The sequence below is a fragment of the Pagrus major genome, chromosome 21 (genome assembly GCF_040436345.1).
Source record: "Pagrus major chromosome 21, Pma_NU_1.0".
NCBI classification, from domain to species: domain Eukaryota; kingdom Metazoa; phylum Chordata; class Actinopteri; order Spariformes; family Sparidae; genus Pagrus; species Pagrus major.
The window spans coordinates 14493633-14512369 of record NC_133235.1 but is presented as its reverse complement, the minus strand read 5'-3'; the positions used below and the strand labels follow the sequence as shown (position 1 = coordinate 14512369).

Here is an 18737-nt window from a genome sequence, read left to right as displayed (position 1 = left end):
CCGGAAGCTAGCTGGCTCGGTTGGCAGACATCTCTAGTGCGATGCTCTATGGGCTGCACAACACGGAAGGTCTGGGTATTTTCATACACAGGAAGTCGAGCAGCTTTCAAAGGAATGAATGGGGCTCAGTCTCCAACACTGTATCGAGGTTTTAATGAAACATCCTTGGTTTGGACTGTCGGGAGGAGGAGGCTTTCAGGCCCGGGAGGGGGAGACCCTTTTGGGAGTGATGCTGGGGAGTGGTGCCATAACATAATATTAAAACTGTTATTTCTTCACTCTCTGATGGATTGTTTTAAACTAAAATTCTTACATATTGCACATTTAACTGTATGTCAAATTGCTTGTTTCAGCAGTTTTACAAAGACATCAACAAATTCATGTCACTACTACTGTCACATGATGCCAGAGTCAAGTGTGACTTCAGTCTCATCCTGTAAGTGCTGTGGTTGCCTTTTTATCTGGTCAAGGAAAAATTGTTCGTAAACACATTTCTTAAGCTAATTTAGATGCAGATCTGGGCTGCTCTACTTGCTCCGTTTCTTTTGTGAACCTGATAATAGACAAAGGATTACAAAATGGTAGTACCAAGGGATATCAGACAGTCAGAGGTTTGATCTCCATCCCTTTCTGATCCACACTGACTCCCATCAAACAGCCAAATATCGACGACCAATCTGTGCTCGCATGTATAACCTGTAGAAGTCAATATTCCGCTGTGTCACCAGGATTCCACATGTTTTTGTTATAAATCTCTTAACTGGCTGGAATTACAAACAGTACATAAGTACCAAAGTTAGTTCTGACAATAAAGGCTATGTCAAAGTTATAATATCCAAAAAAACAGGAGTGCACAGTAAAACAGTCGGCTACATTACTTTTCAGTAATATCAAAATACAAAGAGAATTTGTTAATTCATCTAGACATTAGATAGAAATTTCTATTTATCCTGCTTCAGTATCTATTGAATCAAACTGCATTTTGCGATAGAGCCTCTTTGTGAGTCCGCTGGTGAGTGCGAAGGTTACTCCTCTGAGAAAAACTCTTGCCGCACGTATCGCATGTGTACGGTTTCTCTCCCGTGTGAATTCGCTGGTGAATCTCCAAGTGGCTGACGCGATCGAAGCTTTTGCCGCAGAACGGGCAGATGAACCACTTCTCCTTTATGTGCCGCCTCGCTATAGTTTTGTGCAACTCGGGGTCATTTAAGAGAAAGAATCTGCTGTCCTGGCTGAAAGCTGATGTGTTTTTAGTTTGTGGTTGTTTTTCTGAGAGGAATCTGATGGACACTCCTCTCTCTTGTTGATTTATTGCTTCTATAGGCTGACTTGGCTGAGCTTGGCTAAAAGGCACAGGAGCCCTCGATTTGCTTGACACACCTTGTCCGTTGTCCCTCATGAACCTGTCCGAGTAAACGGTCTCCGGTGAATTATCAAAAATATCCAAAGCGTTCTGAATGAGGAGGATTTCTGAGTCCAGATTTTGTGACAGCTGCTTTGGTTCAAAGTAGCAGTCTGAGTCATCAGCAGCGTCGCTGTCTCCCACTGAAACCGAGGACCACTGCTGGCTCTCTTGTTCTTCCATAACCTCAGCAGGTGGGAGGTCGAGCTCCATCTCACAGCGACCTGCTCCATCGTTAATGCTGTGATCAGAGTCCACCACCTGCTCCACAATCTGGACGTCGTCCTCGTCTTCTAGCTTGACTATTAAGTCCTCATCATCGTCCTCTCTGCTGTTACTTTCACAGTGGTCAGACTTGAGCCGCTCGCATTGTTTCTCCTCTGTCTGTGAAGGTGGTGGTGTTCTGTGATTGGCCGAGGTGTCCGCCTTCTCTCTGACGCCCTGATCAGAAGACAACGTCTGGACTGAATCTATAATCGGCACTGAAACGACAGAGAAGGAGCATTTTATTTAACCAGAAGGTTTCTTGCTATGGTCATTTCAAAACAGTTTCTTCTTGTGACTGATGCACCAGGAATTCAAGTATCATCTACTGTAATTTACAAAGGCTGGTACTTATATATATTATATAGGTGTAATGATCACTATATTTATAAGTAAGGTTTCAAAGGTTTTCTGAGTTATGGCCTTTTGGTTGAAGAAAAACATTCTTACAACCTCACAAATAATCGATTTATCAAAACACTCATGACCAGATAAACTGGGTGTTTTGGGGGGTTTACTGTACATTGTTTCACTGCATTTTATTTTTTATCCAATTCTTTTCTAAATGTATGTGTGTACTATGTGAAGCCTGAAGGAAAGCCAGCTTTTATTTTGTTAAGTAATCCTGTGTTGCACAAATAAATTACCTTGATAAAGATGAATAAAACAATAGTTATATGCAGCCCTAGTCTGGTAGTCTATGATGATGTAGAGTTATAACACAAGAAAAGCAGAGTATTTTCACATTTGAGAGGCTGGAACAAGGAAATGGTTGGTAGTTTTGCTTGATAAATAACTTAAGCTACTAATTGATTTCAAAAAGTTGATCAATTTATGGAGTTTCATTTTTGCCCTTCAATATTATATTGTACCATACAACTCATGACTACACTTTATGTGAAATGATGTCCTCCAAAGGCTTAAGTAAATGTTGAAGGGGCACTAGTATGTTGTTTTGGGTAAGTAAGACATTTTAATCTGAAGAGAAAGATCTTCACTGACTGACTTTGAAATGCCTAAAAATTGAACAAGAAAACCTCTTCGTCTTCATGACTGAAAAAACAAACAACACAATGTCATACTGTTTTACTTTGTTTATATGTGGCAGGCCCTGCCACCTTTCTAGCTTCAAACAGTGTTTTGGGGACCTTATTTTCCTCTGAGAACAGCTTGTTTATTCTGTTATGAAAAAAATAAATATTTCTGAGTTTGTATCATTACCTCATTTATATTGTAAATATTATAATTCAGAGTTTGGAATTCCTTCTCCAAAACAACATAGTGCCCCTTTAAAGCAAACATTGTTATAATCTATTATTGTCTCGTCGGTGGTTGTTCTCACCATCACCGGTAGGCGGCAGCAGCTTGTTCTGCTGCTCTCTCTTGGACGGACATGATGAAGACAGATTTGTAGTCGGAGCCTGAGACAGGACCGATAACCGCTCGTTTTCCATCAACACCAACTTTCTGTTCAGAGCTTCAATCTCGTTTTCTCTCCGGCGAAGCTCGGCCTGTACGAGAGTGAAGCCGTCCTCCCACAGTTTACTGATTTCTACCACGGCAGCTTTAGCTAGCATCTCCATGATCGAGGTTAACTTGCTCTGGAAAGCCACACAGTTCGCCATGTTGTCCCGGATCAGCACCTCCGCTAGCTTTAGCGATGTTAGGCTAACTTTCTCTGCGGGACAAATCACGCAACGTTTACAATTTCGTCCGTTGTACTTTACATCCCAGCTGCTGTTTGAGGTGAAAAACATGGAAGTGTAATACAATAGTAACAGGAAACGCTGCTGGTCATGTGATTGAGGATGTACGGTGCGGACTGTGGGACAAAACTCACAGCCGCCTGCCTGTAATGCTGACATATAAGTTGGCATTGTACTTTTTCTTCATGTTTAAAGCGGCACTGTGTAGTTTTGGAGAAGAAATTCAAACTCAGATTTTTAATATTTACAATATTGATGAGGTAATGATACAAATTCAGAAATATTTATTTTTTCCTAACTGAATAAAGAAGCTCTCAGAGGAAAATTAGGTCCCCAGAACACTGTTTGAGGCTAGAAAGGTGGCAGGGTCCACCACATATAAACAAAATAAAAACAGTATGAAATTGTGTTTTTCCTCAAGGTCAGTTTGTTTATTCAGTCATAAAAACAAAGAGAGTTTGTTTACTTAGTTTTTTAGGCATAACAAAGTGAAGATTCAAATTTCTTCCCCAAAACTACACAGTGCTTTAACCTGTTGAAAATAAAAAATAAACTGACAGTACCTTTAATACACTACTGTGGGTCTGAGCAGGCTGTGTACACTGTACATGACCACCTACTATAAAGTAACACTATTATTTTTGCCATTTAATATCGACTGTCGCCTATCTCATCACTCCTTACACTATTTGTATCCTGTATATAGTTCACAGAACAGTTTCCCCTAAAATGTTTGTATATATATATATATATATATATATATATATATATATATATATATATATATATATATATATATATATATAGAGAGAGAGAGAGAGAGAGAGAGAGAGAACATTAAGCCAAAGACACAATTTCAAGTTTCATTAAACAAGTTCTTCAGTAGGTTCAATTTGGGAACACTACACTGCATCATCTCAGAGGAACCCCACCTCAAAATGCCCTCCAAGACCAACGACGTACGGATATGCACATACATTTCTCTGAACTTTGACCTGTATGTTGTATGTTTATGCAGAGGACCCTCTCAAAGCTTGCACTAAACTGCACCAAAGACATGACACATTTAAAGATAATAACAGCTTTGGGACTAAGTATTTTGCTGTTGTGAAGTGTCATGTGCTTCTTCATTTTGTCCACTAGATGTCACTCTATTTCCATGAGAGCATAAATGTGAGCTCAAAGCACCTGCCCTTGTAAGAAATATTCTACTGAATCAGACCTATTTGGTTAGCTATATACTGCATAATGCAGTATTCGTTGTAAAGTTTCTTCGCTAATTCTATACCTGATTTTGTGTATTAGCAAATGCATTTTAAGTCTATACAGATCAATTAATTAAATTAATCACGTGCCAATAACTTCTTTATTGGGCAATAAATCCCCCAAATTTGACTTTATTTGCAACATTTAACCAGTGGCCTTCTGTGAAAGTAATCTAGCCACTGAAAAAATAATAGTTTAATAAAAACAAAAAAGGCTTCCAGTGCCTTTCAGTTCTCCAATTTGGTGCACATCAAAGAGCTTTGGTGAGACACTATAAAAATGGAATGAAATGAAAAGCAACAAAGCAGCAGCTGAGGTCCATTTGTTACCCAAAATGGACTACTTTACAGAAAAAGTTTGCTCCAAAACGTGATCGTTTGTATTTAGCCATGTGTCCGAGTATCCAACCTACTTATTCAGTGTAGCACTCTTATAAAGTGTCCTATTTATATATACATCTTTTTTTGTCTCTTGACTCTTTGGAATGCTTCTGGCTCGTGTCTTTATTCTTCTTCTTTTTAATGTAACTATACAATAAAACTATACTATACAATAAAACTAATTTATGATCAAAGTTGATGATTCTACTCTTTCTGTCCTTTGAATTGTCTTTAAGAGTAAACTCCAACACCTCCCATTGAAACGTAAAAGGACTACTTTTAATTAACAAAATGTTTCTTTAACTTATATTTATGCTTTATTATCATTATGTATTTATTTATTTCTATTTAATTTTGTATTTATTTATTTTATTTTTTTATTATTTGATTTTGTGTTATTTTGTTAAATTCTGTATTTATTTATTTTGTATCTTTGTATTTTTTAAATTAATTTTGTATTATTTTGTATTATTTATTTTGTATTTATTTATTTTGTTTTATTTTTTATAAATTTTAGTTGTTTTCTTGTTTTAGAATAACCGTTTGAGAATTTAACACGCGCGCGCACATGCACGCAGAGATTCCTGGCCTTTGATTGGCTCATATACCTGCCACTCAGATGTGGGCGGGGCCGGTGGGAGTTCCTCGGGTGAGAGCAGAGGCAGCGGAGCTGTCAAACAGCAACAATCGTCTGAAATATTATCCCGGGCGGCACAAAAAGACATCGTACTTTCCTCTTTTGTGGAAACAAGAACGACATAAACAGACTTGATGTCCACCTTGAGAATACAACCTTTGGACTTTAAAACCGTCGCGACGAAAAAACTTCCTGTTTTGTGTGTAGGTGAATGTTAGCTCTTTGCTTGGCTCGAGTTTTGTTGACAAACTAGCCAGTCAGTCAGTCAGTCAGCTAGCGTTAGCTGCCTTACCAACTTTGCTATCTCGCGGTTCGCTTGTCGTTTTCGAAAATTGCAATTCCCTGGAGAGGCATGGTATCCAGCTTGAACTGTTCTTGCAAATATATCTGTGAAAAAGGTAAGTCAAGTCAAACTTTAACAAGTAGTAGAAGCTAACACCGACTGTTGCTGCATTGGTTTGTTTACATTCTCTGTGTGGCGTTCACTAACACTTCAACAAATTGAACATGTTGATCCACCTATTAATTCTTCATCAAACAACCTCTGCTTAATATGACTAGTTGCATCAAGCTGTTTTGGCAGCATGCACTCATTAGCTGTCTATGATATCCAGATAATGGTCAGGTTTTTTTCCACGGTGCCTGCCCCATGGACTTGTTCATTACTTTAAACCCTTGAAGAATGACAGGTATGCAGCAGCTCACATATCATGGCAGTTTACCACAATAGATGGTGGTCAGATAAGAGGCTTCTATTCACTTTTGTTGAATGTGACCTTGCTCAAATACTTGATAAAGATTGCTCTTTTAGTGAACTCTCAACTGCCTCTGTGACTCACAGGAAAAAGGCCAGCAAAGTACCGAAACAGACAATTACTTTTAGATTTTTTTTTAGAATAAGAGTTAATAGAAGAGAACAGCAGATGTGTTTATGTTAAAATCAGCATTATAAGAGCTTGTTTTTTCTTCTTTTGTGATTCAGATACCCATAAACACACACACACACACACACACACACACACACACACACACTCTTTCTCTATGAACAAATAATTGTCTCACACACACATTCACACACGCCCATCTAATACCTCGTGTCCTTCAGAGACACTCTAAGCCTGGCTGCAACCTATCATTATAACATCACTTAAGTTTTGATTTATTGCTGACATTTTCTATTAGTCTGTAATCCACAGGGACACAGCTGGAGAGTGTTCAGGCCCCCATACTACTGTTAAAACATGTGGCCCGAGGCTGCCTTTGGAGATGTCCCATCTGTTTTGGAGTAGCAACAGGCCACATTTTACAGACCAAAAAAAGGCGGACTTTTAAGATTCCACCCTTTTCCATGCATAGTCCCTTTGCTGTGGTGTTTTAAATGCATGCCCTTTGGATATATAGGCGATAGGGAGTAGTTTGGAAACAAATATAGTAATGAACTATGGTGCCTTGCCTATTTTTTCTTCTAATCACTTGCATCAAGGAGATTTCCAGAAGCATATTGAGGGTTATCATGGTATGATATGTATTTTAATGGTTTAAAGTTGTTTTATTGTATGTGGTTAGGTTTGTCTTCCCCGTAGTTGGGCCGTTTGTTCATAGAGTTATACTAGATGACATATATTTTTGTGTTTTTTGGTTGTCAGTGTCCTACTTTAGGCTTGGATGAAGACTGATTTTCACCCACCCGCAGTATCTTTTACAAGAACACATTATTGGAGTTTTTATTTGTTTGCATCATTTGCATGACTGAAATTCTAGCAAGTGTAGGATGTTTGTGTATTGACTACTGATGTGGGTGTGCGGACACGCAAACTCTTCTCTGTTGCTGCCTGCTGTTTTGAATCAAGGGTGAATTTATATCTTATTAGCTGACCTCGTTCACACATAGAAAGACACAGATCAGATGTGTGTCTCCGTTCTTGCTCTCGGATGAAAAAGCTACTGAAATGTGAAAAGCAAGCCAAGGCCTGGCACTTGTGGCTTGCATTTTTCTTGGCACAGGCACTTTTATTTCTGCCATACCATTCCAACAAAGCAGAAAATGAGGTGTCATTGGAGAGAAAAAAGAAAGTGGAGGATGAAAAGCCTTTTAAGGATGTGGCTGGGACAGAGAATGATGTCAGAAGTTATCCAGTAGTTCTACAGTATCTCTCGAGGAGTTTAGTGTCTGTGATGTAATGCTAACGGACCAAGGCAGAATCTTGCTGTGTCATCTAGATGCTGTTTTTAGGATCTGATCTTATGAGACTTCTTGGCCTAAGATTGACTTTTGTATTCCTGCTTTTGGATTCATGTAGGTCAGTTAATTATATCCCTTTTAAAATCTTACTTTTTACCACTGTTACGCCCCATTTACTGGAATACGATTTACTGAACTATTCCAGTTATTTCCTGTGTACACACATTGTAAATTTCTGATTCCACCTGACATAAGCAGTGTGACTGCAGTGTGTCAGTGCTGCACGTGGGGACAGAAATCTCAAAGTACACATGGTCAGGCTTTGTAGTATTAAAAGCAATCATGTGTGAACTCTGTGACTCTTTATGGTATACATGAGCTCATTGTGGGACACAGGTACTTAATGGAATAGTTAAACCACAAAGGAAGTGAGTCATTGTTTACTTTATGTCATTACTTTGAAAAGCAGTTGAAAGTTAAATTCTCCCATGAGTGCAACTCTGTGTCAGCCTTCTTTAAGACAACTGAAGAGGCAGGATAAAGGATAAAATTTCCTTTCATGGTAGGCCTATATGTACTTTTGCATTGGTACAGCAGTTTAACAATGACAATTAAGATATAATTGGCACGATTGATTACATTGTTTCCACACATATGGAAACAATCACCCTACATCCTACACATGTCCTTGCTACATAATAGTCAGCTGCCCATCAGGTTCTTCACAGCTTTTGGATCATTTTTCAATTGGTCATTTCTCTTTATTCAATCTTGATCTTAATCAAGGTCGCTTTACTCATTAATTTACTCAACAATCGTGCATAAGAAGCTCAATTGTAGTGTGTAATTACTCAAAGTCTTAAAGAGAAATGGCCAAAGGGATTATCTTTTCTCCTGTCTAAGTGAAGAGGAATGTGTTCTTCAGTATAATATTCCTGCTCTTTTCTTTCAATGCATTGGGAAGAATATTCATAACCAAACTCAAACTTTGTCTGGAATAAAGTATTCCTAATACTCAGATATGAAAGCCACATTGTTTACAATTTAAAAAAAATTACCCTTTGTACCCTGCTGATTTTGTTTTGGATGGCAGAAAGGTCCAGGTCCTGAGCTATTCCTTGGCTAATCTCCCATAATTGGACAATCGGCCCCTATTACAGCCATTACATTTGGGCCTGTTGAGCAATACTGGCTTGTCTCATCCATCCTAAGGCAAGGCCCAGTCCACAGCTACAGCTGCTATTAAATGAATAGCCAAACTTTTCAAGAAAGAATAGCATGTTAGCTTGTGTTTCTGTCTTTTTCTAGAGCGGAAACTAATGTGATTATACTGTGTTTAATGCGTCAAGTCCATCTTTTCTGTGTCAAGAACTCTTAATATGAAACCACAGAAATAACCAGATATTAATTATTCTCCTTCCTTTCTTTAGGTCTCCAAAGGCTCACAATACATCTGTCAAACATGTGAAAACCCTTTCATCCTGGTGGCTTCCGCAGTTACAAGCAGTGAAGAACTGGACTAGTAAGAAATACCTTGGATGCAGCCAGGGTGTTTCACCAGGAGTGCCCTGAACACACTTTTAAACTGAAGTCTATGAGTGTGATGAATTTTCTCCCAGGACTGAGTAAATTCTGTGCTGCCGTGGAACCCATTAAAACAATCTAGTCCTCTTGTCATGTGGGTACATTATAGAAAAAGGCCCATATCACCCTCACTGGTATCACCATCTTTCACATCACCATGGACCGGAATAAACGCAACTCCATTGCTGGGTTTCCTACGCGACCAGAGCGTATCAATGAGGACAGAGATGGTGTTGGAGGAGTTGGGGTCGGTGAGATGGGCATGATGCCACCTTCACAGGTCAGTCGTTTTTCATATTTACGAATACAATGTATTTCACATGTGCGGAGCATACATTATAGTATTTAGGGTTCCAGTGCAGTAGGACTAAACAAAGAATCGATATATTGCAAATTGCAACATGGCTTAGTGAAGGAACTGAAGGATTTTCTTGATGGAGAATATGTTTCTGCTCTTCTCTTGACTGGCTTCACCAATTTTTTCTTTTACCAATAGGCTCCTCTTGTGGTAGTGCTCTCCCGCTGTTATTTGTTTGGTACAGACCCCAGGAAAAATCACATCTTTGATTTTAACAGTTTACTACCTTGCCATCAATGTCACAGTTGTGTGTACAAGAAATGATAATGAAACAAAAGGACCAAAAACAGCAAATAAATTCAGAAATAATGCAGTGTGTTACAAGTAGGATTGCAGCTATGGCACTTAGAAGCTGGAACCAACAAATGTTTTGCATTTCTGCCACCAAAGTAATGGATATTACAAGTTCAGTCATTCAAATAGTTAATCAAGATCTTGATTTGCTTATTGATAAAACAATGAATTGCTTCAGCTCTCATCCTGGAGGAGAAAGCCTTAATTTATTAAGTGGTTCTTCCAGGTTTCATTGAAGATGGGAAGGAAGGAATGAAAATTTGGATCTCACCAAAGTTCCTGGCACAAGTACAGTGATTGGCCAACAAAAAAAGATTAAAAGTGGCTTTGTTTTGATAAATATTGGCAATCATTGAAAATAGTTATATTCAATTTCAGACTAGAGATAGTTGGGATTAATGGTTAATCGTACATGTTATCCATGTCTGCCCATCAACCTTTTCACACTTTGTACCCTTTGTGTTTTTTCTCAGTATTCTGTGTGAATAATAGGGTAAATGAGTAACGCTTATGGTGTTGATTGATTGAGTTTAAATATTCTGTTTTACTGTAATATAGAAACACACTAGAATTCATGTTCTCTGAAGATTTGGGGGCATTGAGGGGTTTGCAGAGTTGCCTGGAGACTGGAGTATGTTGGTGCAATCAGTCTTTAGATCTAGTCTTCCAGTCCATGCCCCACATAAAAGGAAACATTATCTTTCTACCTCTATGTCATTTTTCTGAACAAACAAGCAAGTTGTAGCAGTGGTCCTATACATCATATAAAGACTTCACCTCAACCTGTTGATACCAGTCTGTTCCTGTCTTATCCAGGTGGGCAGGGTGTGGCCTTCATCCTACAGAGCCCTCATCAGTGCCTTCTCCTGTCTCACACGCCTTGATGACTTCACCTGTGAGTGGATCGGCTCTGGATTCTTCTCTGATGTCTTTAAGGTAGGTGGAGATCAGGGGTTACAGTTTTTCTATCTCTTTTTCTGTTCATCCCCCTCTCCATCAGTCCATCCCGGGCATTTTTTCAATAGGTCAGACAGTCTCTCAGATCACACTAATGCATTTGACCGTGGGATTGATTTATTTTCCCTTGGTTTGTGGCAACAGTCATGCGGGTGCCTTTTGTGCAATGGTTAGGATTTGGATATCATAGATTTAAAAGGGATCCTGCATGCGTGCATGGCCCTCACAAATAAATGGAATTTATATGTAATGAAAAAGCAAAATCCAAAGTCATATACATCTTCCAAAGACTAATGAACTTTAATTCTTTATATTCAGACATTGTATTTGGAATCTGGACAAATATTAAAATATCCTGAATAAATAAAGCAGGAATAAGATAAAGACACACAAGCAAAACAATAAGTAAAATGTTAAAAAAAGAGTGTATGTTGGGGAAATTCTTATGTAAGCAGACACGCATGTGAATACAACAGGCAACATCGAGGTCAACAAACATTATCAAGGTCATATACACATAATGATAAGTCGATAACATCATTATCGTGACAGGCCTACTTGGTGGGTCAAAGACTGATCTGTCTTGGTCGTCACTCACTTGTCTTTTCCGGACATTTTTAGGTCAAGTTAGACTAATCACTTCAAAGACATCACGTCAAGACATGATTAACGCTGCTACTATGTTTTTCCCCCGCCAGGCCTTTGAATGGGAATCACGCAAGCACGTTTGGCATTATGGTTTAGCTTTGCGAAGTGAAATCATTCCAAACAACCATTAGCAGAGCAATATAATTTCCGTTATCTCTTCTCGTTTATTATATTAACAAGACCACCATGACTGTGTGAAACTCAGATAACCCTGGCTTTGATAGACTAATAGCATTTCATTTTAAGATGGTTTGTTTTGAGTTCTGGATTTGAAGATACATGTTTTGCACGCAGTTATTCATCGGTGTGTGTACACCACTGTGTACATGCAAAGCTGACCTCTTATGTAAAGGGTTAACACGCAGAATAAAGTTGACAAGTATGGGGGCAGGATTGTGGTCTCCTATGCATGAAGAGAAATAATCTGATTAATTAAAGCAATGGCCTAGAAGGTTTTGAATGACATTGAGCCTGGCTCAGTTTCAGTTCAACGATAAGCGCTCTACTGTACATCTATGTAATAGGAGATCTCAAGTGGATTGGTTAACAGGTTACAAATTCCATTTCCAGTGCGTACCTCTGTCCGGCCAAAACTTGGGGCGAGGCTGATTGCTGATACTGTTGATTGTACACAGCAGCTATTGGTGATAGTTGATATTTTTTATCAGATTTTAATTGTTTTTAATCGGCCATATTAAACTTATATAAAACCTTTTCTTTATTTTTAACCATTGTGCTCCGAGTATGCCAGCCAGGGTGGGAAATTAACTTTTGAACGTGAACATCTACCAGCCACTGACAGATAAATGTTCAAAATTACCAGCCACCCAAAAGTAAATCATTATTTTGTGTCTGAAATCTACCAGCCACTATCATGTTTTACCAGCAAGTAGCTGGTAAAGTAGTGGCTGGTGTTAATTTCCCACCCTGATGCCAGCTGTCAAAAACATCCCAGGGTGGGCAGTTAAAACACCGGAGCTTCTTCATAACGCAAGTGAGCGAACTACAGACAGCCGCACATTAACAACATTAGTGCTGCAACTAAGATTATTTTTTATTGTTGATGATTTTCTCAATTAATCCATTAGTTGTTGGTTCTATAAAATATCAGAAATTGGTGAAAATTTTTTATCAGTGTCTCCCAAAGCCCAAAATGACTTGTCATGATGTGAATGTCTTGTTTACAAGCCCAAAATGACTTGTCATGATGTGAATGTCTTGTTTACAAAGCCCAAAATGACTTGTCATGATGTGAATGTCTTGTTTACTCCACAACCCAAAGATATTCACTTGACTGTCACAGGGGAGTAAAAAAAAAGAGAAAGTATTCACATTTAAGAAGCTTTAATCAGAGAATTTTGCCTTTATTTTCTTAAATCATTTCTCAAACCAATTTCATCGATTACCAAAATAGTTTTAATAGTTGACAACTAATTGATTAATCATTGTAGCTCTAAACAATAGCCAGTTTCACTTAATGATATTTGCATTTAAACTAATATATTTAAACTTTAATATTTTGTTGATGTTGCGGTTAAGAGTAGCTTTCTCAAAACTGTCCACAACTTACTGCCACATCAGTTACTTTCTGACTCTCCTCTCTCCATAGATATTATATGAAACACTATAAACTATTAATTTATTCCACTGTAATTTTATAATTTTAATTATAAAATTGTACAAAACACCTTATAAAACTATATAAAACAATGATTCAAACCATTTATTGTCATGAAATAAAAGTTGTGATGCATATTGCAAGTTGTCTTGCATATCTTGTCTGAATTAAGTTGTCATGACTTATGTTATGTTGGTCTTCTTAAAGCTATGTGCGCACTGAGCAGCTCTATTATTTAGCAAAATGTAGGATAATAGTTGGATCATGACTCTGTAAACTTCCAAAACCCATAATCAATGTAAACAGCACTTTTTGGTGGACCTTGCTTCCTGTGTGCAATTACTGCCATAGCCTGTCGTTGAGTAATGGAAATATCTATTAATACTTTTGTTCTGTGAGAGAGAGGAATGCATAGGTAAACATAGAGAGAAAAGGAAATGGAGCAGAATGATGAAAAGCTTATAGACAAGGATAATGATGGATAGAAATAGGAACAAAAACGCGGCGAAATTAATGGTGATAGAGGTTGAGGCTAAGAGGAGGAGGAACCAGCGAGGAAAAGGCTTTTGATGGCTGAGAGCTGGGTTGGCAGGGCTGTTGAAGAGGATGAAAAATGGGGGTTTGAAAGGCGGTTTTGGGAGTTTATGGAGTAGAGAAGATGAGGAGGAGTTTTGAAGAGGAAGGTGATTTAGAGGTTGTCCCAAGCTTGGGTTAGACGGAGGAGGAGACAATAGACACTGGGGGTATGTTTTCCAGACATCTGCAGTGGTGAAAATGGGAGATATTATAGAGCTAAGTGTGCAGGACCATAGAGCAGAAAGACAGAAAGAGGGGATGAGAAGGGAAAAAAGAAGAAATTGGGGTTGACTACTGGGGAAGATGAGGATTAGGGATGACGGTTTGTTGGAGGCCACAGCGAGGAGGAGAAAGAGGGGGATCAGGGCTCAATGCAGATGGGGGGATGTGAAGAGTGAGTAACGGGGGGCAGGAGGAGGATAGATGGATGTGGGGGAGGAGGCCTTCAGAGGAGTGGCCATCTGTTGTTGCTGCTGTCCTGCGGTGAAGACTGTCGGCTCTTATAGCCAGGCCCCTTCCTTTGAACTTGAACAGAGCCATTTTTGTGTCTGTATGTATGAGACAGAGAGAGTGAGAGAGAGAGAGAGAGAGAGAGAGAGAGAGAGAGAGAGAGAGAGAGAGAGAGAGAGAGAGAAGCATACATACACAACTCCCACAATCTGGATCAAAACAAATCATCTGTTAAGCTTTTTCTACTCTATAAAGATAATGTTTGCATACATGAATATGTCTTCAAATGCAGAAATAGCAGTTGTGTCCATTCACCTTCATTGTTAATGCCTCCTATATAATCCATATCGACTCTGTCCCATCTGTCGATTCCCTTTCCTACTGTAAGTGATACTGCCCATCCATTGTATCATTAGTGTACCGTGGCTGTGATGATTGAAGGAAGTAAAAGAGCCCTTGTTAGAAGATGATATGAGACTTGCAACTGTTGTAGTCAATACGGCTGTCTCTTTGGTAACCACAGGTGTTTCTGAATTCAAGGCAGTTTGTCCCCTCAGAATTACTGTAAGGCAGTAGTTGCTCATTAGAACACCACTGTAGTCAACACTGTTTCTGACCACCAGTCTCACCCAGCCGAGAAAACTGTATTCCTTCACCACCAACATACATCCCTGTGCTGGGTTTAAAGGGGTCTTCGTCTCTGCACCACCTGTCTATGTGTTCAGCCTTAGAAGCTTGAAACTAAGTTAGCTGGGTAGCTATACAGAGGAAGCTAAGCTAAGAAAATGCAAACAACAACGGCACTAGTGAGAGAAACACACTAACAGCATCCCACAGAAAGGAAACATCACTTCCACTGATGTATTTGAATGTGCTGGGTTCACCAAACTGAGCTGGTTTCATAAGAAAATAAACAAGACATGCATGCATTGAGCAGCAACAAACTTAAAAGTTTTTTCTTCTACATGTCACAAACACCAAGAATTCCTGCTTAACTCTAAGAGGACACACTTCTTGTATGTGCTCTCTGGTGGGGGGGGGCTTTTAAATCACAATGTTACGATGGTACAGGGCTCAGTTGTCTAAGTCTGTCAGCCATCACTGATTGATAATGGTATCATCTGTCCGCCCAATCCTGCTTCATCACTCTATTTGTTTGTTCACATAGCGGTGACCCGCTCGTCAATAAGGTTATGTGTTTGGAAACAATGGTAAGAGGACATCTTATCAGTACAGCCTCTCTATGATTTGCCTGAAAAGAAGACTGTGGACTCCTTCAATCAATCACGATCTATAATCGACAGATCACCCGCCCGTATTATGGTGAATAATTTTTTTCCAGGGGATACATAATTGATCTAATCGTCATCATTTTTCACAACTAAGCATATCACAAGCGCACATTAGCAGCAGTGATGCTCATTTTATTCATTTGATGTCTGTTGTGTCTTAAACTGGTCAAGGTTATTGATATATCGACACATATTGACTGAATATTTGTTTCAATACTTATTTTCTGCTGTTTTGAAGGTGCACTTATTTTTTCACACTCTCTTCTGTTGACGCTCATTATTTTTAAAGGGCTAACCTAAAGAGAAAAAAGGGAATGTGTGATAAAGTTTGATATTTAATGTGTACTACAGCCTTTCTGCTGTTCTCTGCTTCTTGCCAAGAAAAGTTGTATCTCATTGCCATGTTATAGCCTTGTTATATATATCTTTTGATAAAAATCAAAAATTTTGTTCCCTCAATGTCGTAGTTTTCAAGATATTGTATTGAAGTTATCATGGTGTTGACTTATAAGTGCAGTAGCATAGGTGTTATCAAGGCTCTCATAATGTGTCAGTATGCAGCTCTGTTTTGCATGTATGTAAGATGCTTCAAAATGATTTACTGCACTTTGTTCCTCGTGATAATGTTTGAATATGCACCTTGTTGCTGAAGGCTGTCTACCTATACACACTGGGGTATCAATTAAGCCTTTTCAAACCACTGGATTAAAAACCTGCATCATGGTCTAATTATGTCTCTGCTGTCAGGAAATGAGTTAGCAAGTGTAGGTAGATAGATGTGTCTGCAGCTGCTCAGTCATCTGATGTGCTGTGGTTTGCAGGAGGATGTTTCCTATTTGCATGCATATGACTGTATTCAGCAGAACTCAACTTCTCGGTAATTAATATACTGCATTGTGGCATTTCTGAAACCTGTGGTGTGAAGACCTCAGGTCACCTCATAATTTCAAAGTCTCTGAAGTGTTAGGTGCACTGAATACTGAATACACTGAAAACTGCAGCAGGGTCTTTAATAGCAACCAACATTTATTTAGAAAGAAAACTCATTTGTATTTGCTTCAGTGGAGAGATTAAAAGTGTTCAGTGCACTTTCAGAGGCTTTTTCACCTCATGAAGTGGACTGCAGTTATTTTTGGGAAACAAATGTCAAGTGTGTTCATAATTACTCCCGTTTCCTGTTTCTTGTGAGCATTCGCACAGCGACAGGTTAATTTAAGCTCACCAAGGACTTGACCTTTGTGATTTGTGTGAAAATCTCTCATGTTTTTTCAACTGTAGAGCAAGTTTAATAAGTTAAGTAACGGGTTAACACTAGTTTTGGTTGTGTTAATAACTTGGGTTTCCTAAAGACCAAGTTTAACATTTCTTATAAATGGAGAGCTGTTTCACCAGATTCGTTTGTAAGATTTGATAATTGTATTTTAATATAATTTGAAGAATTGGGTTTAAGGATATTTCTGTTTGTTCATTTATTAGAATCACACACATTCACTGTTGTAACCTCCCTGCACTGGAAGTTAAAGCTGCTGTAAGCGCTGTTGTCGTTTTTTGCTAACTTTCTGTTTGTTTTGCTGTTAGCAAACAGCAAACAACACCCCTCTGTCCTCTCTACGTCACCACATGAGCATGTAGCGGTAATTGCCAGACATAGCAGCAAACAAGAGGATCCTGCTCTCTGCGCGTCTACGAGCAGACATGACCACCTCTTTATGGAGTTCTCTTTCCTGATTGGATAAAATGAGCAGGGATACCAGAAAATTATTTTCTCTTTTACTGCATAAGCAGGGGGAGGAGAGATGTGTGTTACTGACCAAGCATTTCATAACAATGATTACTTTGGAATATAGAGCTATTTAACACATATTTTAATAAAAAGCTTTAAGTATGTTTTTGTAGCCAAAATCATTTTTACATGTTGTCCAACCCAAACCAATGTGTCCCTGAGGTCTTCTCTTGACACCCATTACAAACATACCAACTTCTGTTAAGAGAACTGGTTGATATCTGGGATTTATTGTAAACAGGCTTTGTTTTTATCTGATACTAGCCGCTTTTGTAATACACTGTGATCACAATGGTATTTCATTACATCATTAGTGTCCTAAGGTCTAAGAAACAAAACTATTTTACATCTGTTGTTATAGCTACAACATTGAGGCCTGCTGAAGTTAACAGTGCACACTGTTAACTTCAGCAGGCTTCAGTGTTGTGTTCATGCCCTGACCTGTCTAGTGTTTGCTGGCCTTACATTCAAGGCATGCTGGGATAGGCTCCAGCCAACCATGGATAGATGGATGGTGATGCCACCGCTATCTAACAATTAGATGGAAACTAAAATCCCAATGCACAATGATACAAAATTGATTGTGTAGCTCTGGATTGACACATCTACTTTGTCATGGCCAGTCAGCAGTGCCTGACCTCATTTCAGCTCTCTTTTATGTGCTGCCTTTCTTTTCTGCTTCCTCTGATTTTTTTTTTTTAAACAAATATCCATTATAGCTGGTCAAGGCCGACCAATATTGACCTGAAAAATAAATATTTTTTTGCAGATACTGTGATTTAGCCTTTGTTCATTTGCACTTGACTGTGTTTGCAACATGTTTAAATGTGGCATCATTTGACTGTTTTACAGGTACGTCATCGGGCTTCAGACCAAGTTATGGCTCTGAAGATGAACAAGCTCAGCAGCAACAGAGCTAACATGTTGAGAGAGGTCCAACTAATGAACCGGCTTTCCCATCCAAGCATACTCAGGTTGGTAACTGAATAAATCATTGTCTTTTGAACAGAGCTTATTCTGTGAGAACAAACATTCAGAAACCAACTTGAAGACCAAAAAAATGTTTATATTCCACTTTTTTGTAGTAGTTGGTTGTTGACAGAAGTAAAAAAAAAAGATTTTTGGTGGTCATTTCCTTTTAGCATGTTGCAAGAAATTCAACATTCAGATGCCTTAAATAACTTGGAGCTTGCTTTCATAAATTGACAGTAGTCTTATTTTAAAGGTCAAGAGTTAATGTCACTGAGTAAGTGCTAATAATAAATGATGAGTAAATCCTAATTTTCCCCACACATATGACGCTACACATATTAGTCATTACTTATAGCACGTTCCACTTT

The 18737-nt window shown here is 38.7% G+C and overlaps 2 protein-coding genes across 2 annotated transcripts in view; one reads left to right on the top strand and one right to left on the bottom strand.

Annotated features, from left to right (window-relative positions):
* Nucleotides 1–882: 882 nt before the first annotated feature.
* Nucleotides 883–3415, bottom strand: LOC141016336 (uncharacterized). The gene is made up of 2 exons (XM_073490633.1): nucleotides 3009–3415; nucleotides 883–1884 (listed from the first exon to the last, which is right to left on the bottom strand). Exons 1-2 carry the CDS (start codon nucleotides 3289–3291, stop codon nucleotides 971–973), a joined length of 1197 nt encoding a protein of 398 aa, XP_073346734.1. The 5' UTR covers nucleotides 3292–3415; the 3' UTR covers nucleotides 883–970.
* Nucleotides 3416–5669: 2254 nt separating this feature from the next.
* The window catches only part of tesk2 (testis associated actin remodelling kinase 2), a 32580-nt gene continuing 19512 nt past the window's right edge, over nucleotides 5670–18737 (top strand). Inside the window, exons 1-4 of the mRNA XM_073491762.1 lie at nucleotides 5670–6053; nucleotides 9268–9701; nucleotides 10890–11009; nucleotides 18250–18371. Coding sequence (XP_073347863.1) covers nucleotides 9579–9701; nucleotides 10890–11009; nucleotides 18250–18371 — 365 coding nt within the window. The 5' untranslated portion in view covers nucleotides 5670–6053; nucleotides 9268–9578. The remainder of the gene's footprint in view (nucleotides 6054–9267; nucleotides 9702–10889; nucleotides 11010–18249; nucleotides 18372–18737) is intronic.

Bases quoted from the DNA above. Each gene is read 5' to 3' on its own strand.
- LOC141016336 (XM_073490633.1), bottom strand. From the start codon at position 3,291: ATGGCGAACTGTGTGGCTTTCCAGAGCAAGTTAACCTCGATCATGGAG. The intron at 1,885-3,008 runs GTGAGAACAACC...CTGTCGTTTCAG, and splicing joins GCTGCCGCCTACCGGTGATG to TGCCGATTATAGATTCAGTC.